The sequence below is a fragment of the Athalia rosae genome, chromosome 2, assembly GCF_917208135.1.
Source record: "Athalia rosae chromosome 2, iyAthRosa1.1, whole genome shotgun sequence".
Lineage (NCBI taxonomy): Eukaryota > Metazoa > Arthropoda > Insecta > Hymenoptera > Athaliidae > Athalia > Athalia rosae.
In genome coordinates this window covers 15,372,702-15,382,832 of record NC_064027.1, presented here as the reverse complement: position 1 = coordinate 15,382,832, position 10,131 = coordinate 15,372,702, and the positions used below count along the sequence as shown (strand labels likewise).

The window sequence follows — 10,131 nt, the reverse complement described above, 5'->3', positions numbered from 1 at the left end:
ATTTCCCTAAATTGCAAGCTTACTTTATCCCTACTTTTTATCCTTCATATGTACGTTAATTTTGCTGCACCTGCAATGGTCGTTGGATGGTACAAGGCGTCAAGGATTCATCAATTATGTGTAAAAATTTTATTATTTGTACGCGACATTCTTATCAACTTATATTGTTAAACAAACAACCCACGTTGTACCTCGGTATATAAGCATAATTAGTTTGAATAAGGAATTTTGCAAATCAGCTTTGCGCTGTTTCGAAACATTGCAGGATAACGTTAGAAAAAATCAAGGTAAATTCTTTTCGGACGCAGTTTTCTTTAGTTTGATTATCTCAATTGATTCAACAGCCGGTTTATCAGAAGTCATATAAAACTATGACAACCTCGACCAGGGCGTATGGAAATACATAGTATACATAAGTGCGATTTGTTTTTTCTTCTTCCACTCGAGTCGAGGCGACCAAACTGATAGCTACAATAAAACGATGATCATCGAAGAAATGTCATCGCTGAAGACATCCGATCTGTCAGGCCGTCCGAGAGAATCACCACAAAAATGGCATTGCAATTGTCCGTTGTAACGTTCCTTTCAGAAGAGCATGGTCGAAATTTGGGAAGATTTTGGCAAGGCGGATGTTGTTGATCTACTTGGGAATGTGTTCGGCGGTGGCTTGGTATCCGTCCTTTCCAGCTGTGTACGTGACCAAGTAGGTTTTACCGTCGATGACAAAGCTGTAGCTGCCCTTCACGGACAAACTTTGTTCTTCAGTTCCTTCATCCACCACTTCGGCTGTTTCTTCTTTTTTTTGTCCATCGCTCTGCTCGTAACTGTATTTGTAACCGCCTACTCCGATGTTGTTCTGTTCTTCCTGTCTCGTGATCGTCACTTCGGCGTTCGGATTTCCTTGCGGAGCGGATAGTGCTGTAGCGAGCATGGCGGCGAACAGGAAAATCTGAAACGCGTGAGTTTCGTGTAAACTGATTATTTCATTTAAATGAATTTCGAATCATTGAATCATGAATTGGAGCGCTTGTAACCTGAGGATTTTTCTAAGGGAGTTGGAAAACTTTCGAAGATTTACCGATACAAAGCACAGTTCTAAATGAAAATGCTTCTTAGCAGGGCAAATAGTGTGCCACGAGAAAAAATGATCGAAGTGGCTCATGATTCATGATTTGCTTATTAATATTTTGAACTCTTCTAAAATTGTATGAACAAAATGTGAAACAGGTCATAGATCATTTTATGTCATGACTTTCGAACGCCCGCGATTTGATTAGGAAAAAAGAATATGAACCGATCTCCATACTCTCAATTCTTGTTGTTTTTCCCCGACTAAAATGGCGTCCGAGAGAACCCTTTAGAATCAATCTGGATGCGCGACTTAGTATAGAACATCACTAAACATCTTCACTTAATAATCACTGTTTTTAGGAACAGGAGAGCAAATCGCGATCCTTTCGCCTTTCCCCTATTTCAATATTTTATAATTCTCAGTCCTTCCGACTTATGACGACCCACCGTGATCTTCATGATGAATATTTCTCTTCTGAACAGACTCCTAGGATCGGACGAAGATTACTCTCGGTATATCGATTAATCTCCAGAGTAGCGGATACGTGATACTGATGATGTACGTTGCAAGTCCCTTTATATAGCTGGATAATTGTCCTCTTCGCTTACCCCTTCCAATAACTTGCTAAAGGTAACTATGCAAGGACGTTGTTGTACGTATTCACATCGCAAATGTAGTAAGCCACCTGTGTCTGTTAGACACTTCACGGAGGTTAACGAAAGTATCTTCTCTCCAAATACGCGATTATAATCGGCGCTTCTGTATTGTACTCTGTCTCAATATGTGCTCCAGGATATTCCAAGGGATGATTGTCCAACGTTTCGGAAAATTCGAGATCCCGGTCAGATTTTTTTTTTTTTTTTTTTTAACCAATGCGTTCGTTTATTTTACGGTCAAACAAAAATGTTACACGTCGCGTGATCGTATTATTTCGATTTTTGCGATCCCGTAATCAGCAAAAGTTTCACTTTCGTCAGTTAATTTCGTTAGTTCGGCGAAATCGGTTTATAATTTGTGTGAATCTCTCTATGCGCAGCTCGCGCTAACGTCTTGGGTAAATTTAGCGGACTTATTGACCGCGTTGAAAAAAATTTCTATTACAGCAAATATTGACCGTATATACGACACCGACTCCTAACGTTTGCCGCTGCAGGCGTTTAAAAAAGATCGATGCATTAATCGGATTACGTAAGCCGATTCTCTCGTCTATGAAACGGGCGCTTACGCATATTTTCGACGCTCGACGTACACTTGATTAAATCTGAGTAACTTGAGGGGTTAAAAAAGATCCACGATGGTGAATAAAAATGTTTTTTTTTCAAACGAATCGCACGACTAATGCACGTCTGTATAAATCATTGCCACAATAACGGTGAATTATAGAGAAAAAGAATTGTTGTTAACGCAAATATTATCGGTGTACGTTTAGTTCGTTTAATACAGAGAATCGAAAACTCAGAGCCGAATAGTGAAAATTAAACAAGGCTGACTTCAGGTATTGAACGAGAATATTCACCCGATCGCGGAAGTCCGTTTAACCTCGTCGCGGATAAATGCGATCTGCCTTTAAATCGTATTGCACGAGACGAAAAAAAATTGCAATCCGACCGGATCCGATAGGTACATAATTTGCCTCTGCGGCGACGTCTTTATCCTTTGCACTTATTTGATATTTTATCGATCGTCATATTCAAACTTGTGTCGAATCCAGCCCATGTATTTATTTGTTTGTTAAATCAAGTACAGTTGTTCTCCCGACGCTGCTGGCTTTCAGCCTCACCATTTTTTGGTCCATATATTTAAAGTCGCGTCCCGAAGGTTTCGCAACCGGATTTTCCAGCGTGTGCAACGTGTCCTTTATCGAAGATTTCCATTAACCATTCATGATATTCTTGCTCGCTTATGTTTCTGCAGTAAAAAACATACGCGCAATTTTATTAAGTATTATACAAAATTGACCCACTATAAAGATGTCTGTTCGGGCTCCATGCGACCTGCTTGATGATGATGTCGTATAATCGCGACACAGTATTACACGTCACGAGCACTCTCCGGGTAATCCGAGAAATTTTTTCGATTCGTTGTGGCCTGCGAAAATTCATTTTTTTCATTGTTTCGGGTGAAATTACCCGCCAGGTTTCCATTCGATTTCAAAATAAAGAGAAATATCTGAGAAAAACGCCGAGTCGCGTAAAAAGCTTATATCGTCTAGCCGTAAAAGAAGGTTTGTGATTTATTTCTTAATCATACTCCAATCGCTCCCTTGTACGAGCTCGTGTGCGTGTAATGTGCACAGTTTCGGCGACATAAATCACGGTCTTCTGCGGGGAAGACGCTTTCGGTTGTGAAAGTATGAATGGTCATGCCTGTCGACCTTCGGTGAAAAATATATTCAGATACTAAAAAAAAGGTGAACGAACGAAATGCCCGCAGTAACGCTCGGGGTAATTTTGTGTACCCAATTAGGTAGATGTGCATTTCGAAAATTTCAAGTCTCGCGAACTCCGTTCCAAGAATCAGGATTTGGGCCCTCTTTCAACGGAAACCGAGTCGCGATGCGGCCATTGGAGGCAAAAAATTTTGCCGGGTCACCGCCGACCCCGAAGGTCCCTTCGCGGATCGTTATCATTTCGAACTAACCGTACGTTAAAAGCATGTCAAGTGACGGGCGCCAAGTATTGGCGATTAGTGTCACGTCGTGGCAGATGTGGAAACGGATCCTTTTCAGGGATTCTTTTTTATATTCCTCTCCATAGAAGCGGAGATCTTGGAAGAAAAAAAAAAAAAAAAAGAAAGAACGAGCATCAACGGCGAATAAATACAAGTCAATTATTCTGACATTCCGCAGTGTACAGAAATATTTGTGCAATCCCGCGGGAGAATATGGGGAGGCTGATAGTGTGTTAAAAAAAAATAAAGAAAAAAAAAAGAAAAAAAAAAACCAGCGAGAGAATCTATTGCGCAAGTGTACGTATGACAGGAGCGATGGGATTCTGGACGTGAGATGTAAGACGCGCGGGTCACAATCGGAGACCGATATAGGCACAAGGTATACGGAATAGGGTGCCGCAGGCTGTGCGGCGCATCTTCAAATGGCAAGGTCACACTACGTTATGTCACTAACTTTCTTCAGTGCTGCAAACCACGGTAAACTAAATGTCACATCCACCGATGAATTTTCAGTAATTTTGCCGGTAACAATTATCAGAATTTTTCGCGTTACGAAGACGCTACCCGATTTCGGATTCAATTCAGGTGCGAGACGTGTAAATTTTTTCAAGTAAAAATCCCTTCGGAATTTTCGGGAGTGAAAAGATCTGCACGGTTATTTTCTTCCGCATTTAAATTCCCTCGGCATATTTGTATAGGTCATATCGCATACATATATAAGCAGAAAGAGATGCCAGGGACGTATGGTTGCTGCAATAATTCATCGATTTCCATTTATATACACGGAGAAAAACGTACGCATTATATTAATTAACCCCATCTCGAAGGTAACCGATCCAATGTTCATTGATGCAATACTAGGCTGTCTCTACTATTTTCTATTCATCCCATCCAGGCCCGGTGATAATTTTGGAAGAAAATTTATGATACCTTTAGTACGGAACGAGCCCTCCGACAGGGCTGAGTCCGATCGTCTGCTGAGGTATTGGGAAATCAAAATGCTTTGAAACTCGAATATCGTCGTTACAATAACCATCCGCATCTGCATTCCAAATAATTTTTTTCTTAATTCTTTTTCTCCAGGCGGAAATTACTTGGCGATTCCACTAATTATCGACAAAAATTCGACGCCTCTTAAAAATTCACCTTTTACAGCGTTTACGAATATTGGAAAGTCCAGTCTGACTCTGGTCTGGTCTAGTATTGTCTAGTTCAAGTCTATTCAAGTCCATAGAAATTTATGTGTTTAGTTCGGTGTAGATCGCCAGATTTTACGGCTCTAAATTTCAGAGATGTAAGTAAAAAATTGAGATAAATCGGATGAATGTGAATCCGGGTAATTTTGAGACGCACTTTTTCCAAGCATTGATAATCTTCGATTAATGCAGCAACCGTCAAAATACATCCGGCATGGAACATACGCGCGCATAATTCATCGGATAATAGACTCGTAAATTCAGCCTCGCTGTTTTCTCTGGATTAAATTTTTGCCATGTTCAGCGAACACCTGCCGTTAGTAACCAGTGTGTGTCATCTATCCAGCCTCGTTGGATTTCGCAACGGTCTTTCCAGCCTCAAAGGTCGTTCGGGTACACACATACGTAGGTACGTAGATTTGCATGCGACCCGAGTTAACCGTAGATTGAACGTACACGTCGTGCAGAACTGCAAATGATGGGTGAAAAGTGAAATGTATAAATCGCGTTTGGTCTATAGTTCGCGACCAGTTTGACACAATAGATAGAGGGTTCTGTTACGTAATGAAATTTTTATTTCCCTCTACATTTCTGATGCAGCGTGCCGTAATATCCAACCGAGCGCGTGCATAGAGATGGCATTCAATTAAAGGAATACCACAAAACAGGCGATAGAATCTAATGCGTCTTTCACGATCTATTATAGATAAGAATCGCTCCCTAGGTATTCGAATGATATCCGCCCGGCCATTTGAGACTAACTAACAACATGTCGATTGGATTGGATTAAGGCATTCTTGCATCAGGCTCCGGTTCGGCCGCCGGGAAGTGATTAGCATCCGAAACGCGGTTCGTTTTCTTGTCTCTGGGAAAAAAAAACATCGTACCAGTATCCGAGTTGGTTTTTTGTTTCACGTGTCGGATGATCCGGCCCTTTGATCGTTTCAGCTGATTCGTAAATCGTAGATCTCCAGCGCAATCGTTGTGTGATAGATATCTTTTTACTTTTTTCATTCGTACGGACGTATCCTCAGCTTGTCCGTGTAGCCGACTATCACAGATTCGGAAATTGAAATTGTATGCATGAAAGTTCTACCGATTCCTGCGCCAGCGATCGACACCGCAGCCGATCAGCGGCTTATTTCCTTTTCGAAAATGTATACAAATAATAAATTACGGGTAATATCTGTGCCGACAATCGTAGAAGCTGGTCGATAGTGTGGCATTTAAACTATTGGTGTCATCTGGTGCGTTGCGCAATTGTTTTACTCGCTTGCTTTGACCGGTAGGTACTAAACGTTTGGTCACCTTGTTTTGTTCCATCTTCATCACGTTTCGGAGTCGCAATGGATGCAACGATTTCATTCTTCAAGGTCCTGCACCGTCTTGCGGTTGGCAGAAATTTAATCAAACACTCGGCATTAAAGTGTCTTCATTTTTTCAAATAAGAATCGAAATAGTGAGAAGAATGACGAGTGGTTTCGAGTTGATGCGCAAGATGAATTATTTTCAAGCTGGCCTCCCGAATATTGAGGCTAATTAATACGAGTGGCTCGAGGGGTCGGTGACATCACTTTCTTTTCATTGCCACACAGGATTCGTAATTGGGTAATTGATACTGATGAGCGGACGACTCGAGTTCGGGGTTCAAAATTTTTTCATCACGACCGATTACGCGAACGATTTATCTACTCGTCATTTACCGACTATTACTTGTATACGTCATACTCTCACTACTCTCTCCTCGTTCAGCGAAATTCTCGGATGATTTTATCATCGGAAGTAATCGTTGGACAGTTCTAATACGAGATACTGTAGGAAAAAAGGAGGCAGCCACGTTGGATTTCGATGCATTATGCAATGCAGCGAAACCGTGCGTGACTGCGTATTTTTCGACGAACCTTCGTCAAACCTCGCGTTATCTTTTCGGGTTCAGAGAGTTCGCAGGACTTCACACGCTTTCGCGGTATTAATTTTGAATTCAATTATCCGAATGATTCATAGCTGTGTCACCTGTAATTAAGACACATACGACATAATCGTCTCCTTGACAATGGTGCGGCGTATCACGCAATCAGATAGCTTCGAGTAGATTATTCACGCTTATTGTTAGACAGATAGAGCTCCGAGGTATCATATTGCAGCGCAATCATGTAATCCATTCTGCATTTGCTTACTATGCATTTGACACCGCGGATACATCCGAGACGGCGGTTTCAAGTTCAACCTATAAAATTCCCACATGACTACGATTCGACATTCCAACCGTCGATGTGCGTAACTATATAGCGAAACAAAATCAATACAGTTCATTGCTCATCGTCACGTGGCACGCAGTTTTCTGCGATGTCCTTGTTCGTGTGAGGGAATTTCCATCCTTCGAATTCAATTCAGTCTTGGATCCGATTTCTACATGTTTCCAAATTTCTGAAATTTTTCAACAACCTTTCACCGAGTTGTCATCGTAATGTTCCACAGATGATCGTTGCGGTCGCTTTTTCCGTGGCTGTCGCAGTAATCACCCTCGCCAAATCCAACTCCGTTGCCTGTAGTCGACGAGGATATTTCGAATGACGATACGTTGGGGTAGTGAGTCGGAGCTTCGGATCAAAGCACCTCGACGGCCAGTCGAGAAGAGAGTTCGGCCAGGTGACGACTTTCAGGACTCGGCGAACGTTATCGTCGGTTGCTTTTCTCGCATCGATCCGCGCTTCAAGTTCCCCGGGACGCCATTTATCCCTCAGTTACGACGGATTCACGATTACCTCATTCGGCTGCATTCGCAGAAGAAAGTTCAACTTGACTTGTCAGATCTGGTAGCATCTATTTTTCGCTGAGGAACTTTTTCTCTTTATGATAGAAAATAAAAAAATCGGGTCGAAGACTTTCGAGGAATTATGTTAAGACTCAACGGCGATACCATATGGCTACGAATTTATTATGACATCCACATCGGGGAGTTTATAATGACATCACATACGCGAATTTCGTTGATAGGCAGAGATCGATTAATTAATCTTGCCAGTTGTATAATAGTGTAACGTCGGAATCAGAAAACGCGCATTAGTGCACATATAATTACAAAATCGTTAGCCTCTGCAGGTTGAAAAATACAGGTACGGTGCATAGGCTGAACATTAACAAGTCTTACGTAATTATAATATCCTACGAGAGATTGCGAAATTTACTTTTTTGATTTTTCTTTTTTTTTTTTTAGATCATTATATTCATCGGCAATTGTTCCCTGGATTATTCACGCGCTGATGTTGATCGAGTCGAGCTATTATGTTCGAGGACAATTTACTTATCTTTGCTATTCGATACAGCTGTAATTAGTCGAGAATCTTTAACAGCAAACATGGATAATTTATGCAACTCCAATTATTTATCTTAAATGGTTTCCTGTTTTTCAAACTACGCTAGGAAATGCTGGTGAAGATGGGTCGATTGTATTGATAATAAACTAGCATCATAGATCTAGCATGCAAGCATTGCACTACACTACGTTTTGTGGTTATTTCGGTTTCGTATACTGTCGGTATTATTAAGAATTCAGAGATGCGACGGTCTTGAACCAGATTCTGCAAGACGATATTGCTGAAGCAGATCCAAAACGAGATGTTACGCTCAAGCGTCGATTTGACGTCTCGCGAAGACGTCGTTCACATGGGGTCAGCGTCGTCACCGAACAAAACTGGTGCCGAAATCAGACGTCGTACCACACCGACGTGCATCTGCTTACTCTCAAGAGAAAGAGGGTCCAAGTCTTAGGGTTCGAATTCGAAGATTAATTATGATAGATGGATGGTGTATGAATGATAACGTACGAATGAGTCGTGGTGTCTTCATGTCTAGTATTTATCGAAATGATTGGTGAAATATTGTGGCAATAAGATGGACGTATATCTTGTAGATGATGTTGCTATGTTTTTGGTTTTGAAATATATATCTATAAAGACGAATAACCGTCAAATAATTAATTCAAGTGTACTCAGAACAGGCAATTTTTGAATGAACGAAAACAAACTTATGAATGCTTGTTGGTTCGATAATGATGACATGTGAATGCGACCCATCCTGTGTATTCAATCCTACTCAAATAGAGTATGATCGAGACATTACTCAGTCGCTTACAGGCCTGATCCTATGCAATCATGCATATTCAATGCCATTTCTGTGCCGGATGACCAAGACATTACATAGTTGCTTGCAGGCCTCAGCATATTCCTTATTGTGGATTCAATCATTCAATCATGCATTAAAACAAATAGGCACCGATAATGTAGAGCGCTGGAATACCGAGCCTGAAAATTGATAGTTGGTCCGAGAGTGGAAATTTGTATGAGGAGAACAGGAAACCTGAGGAGGTGGTCCGCGACCCCATGTGCCTCATCGTGTGCATGCCTTCAATCCTGTATATTTATTCCTAGTATGATAGAGAGAGCGACTGATGCCTTGCATGATTAACTATATGCCTGTCTGTGCATGAAATCATTCAATCATGCTTCGATACAATGTAAAATGTGCAAAGACTATAGACCTTGGTGTTTTTCACCCCGAAATCCCAAAGAATCGCGTCAAAAATTAGCAAAGATTTTGAAAAATGAAGCTCTCACACCGCCGTTGTTTTTCATGAAAAAAGTTCACGGAAAATTCCGAGTAATCTCGGAACAGTCAATTGCGAACGTGCAATTCGGTATTCGACCATTGCAGCGTCTCGTACGTCGATCCTCCTCCGTCGTCATCGGGAGCGACATCGATGCTAGTGCGTAAATCCTTTGAGAAGAGATAGAAGAAGCTAGCGAGGAGAGAGACATACATTGGGGTGAGGATTAGCAATGAATTAGTACACGGTTACTACAGCGCCACATATTTGGTTGACAACGAGTCCGCTGTCCAGTTGTGATTGAGCAGTAACTCGGGAAGTAGTGTGCCGTTTGTTCTACATATTTTGAAAAAGTGCTTGACAATCGGTAGCAGCTACTGAAAGACCTATGTCAATGGAAATTTCGTGAATTCTGTAACTCGGAGATTTTTCCGTAAGCACTGGTGAGCATAATGTTTTTACCGTGACCATCGTATGTATGTCCGGGCTCCCGATCGGTCGGCAATTCGTTTCAAAGAATTTTAGCTGGAAATAATGCGACATGAACGTGAAATTTTCATAGATTTTAAGTAACGATTCAACTCGAT

The 10,131-nt window shown here is 41.4% G+C and overlaps 2 protein-coding genes across 2 annotated transcripts in view; one reads left to right on the top strand and one right to left on the bottom strand.

Moving 5' to 3' along the window:
- The window catches only part of LOC105692107 (carbohydrate sulfotransferase 11-like), a 33,856-nt gene that overhangs the window by 19,587 nt on the left and 4,138 nt on the right, over positions 1 to 10,131 (top strand). The window lies entirely within an intron of this gene.
- Positions 115 to 1,674, bottom strand: LOC105692108 (larval cuticle protein 65Ag1-like). The gene is made up of 2 exons (XM_012411107.3): positions 1,519 to 1,674; positions 115 to 949 (listed from the first exon to the last, which is right to left on the bottom strand). The coding sequence occupies exons 1-2, from the start codon at positions 1,528 to 1,530 to the stop codon at positions 641 to 643; spliced, it is 321 nt and encodes a 106-aa protein (XP_012266530.1). The 5' UTR covers positions 1,531 to 1,674; the 3' UTR covers positions 115 to 640.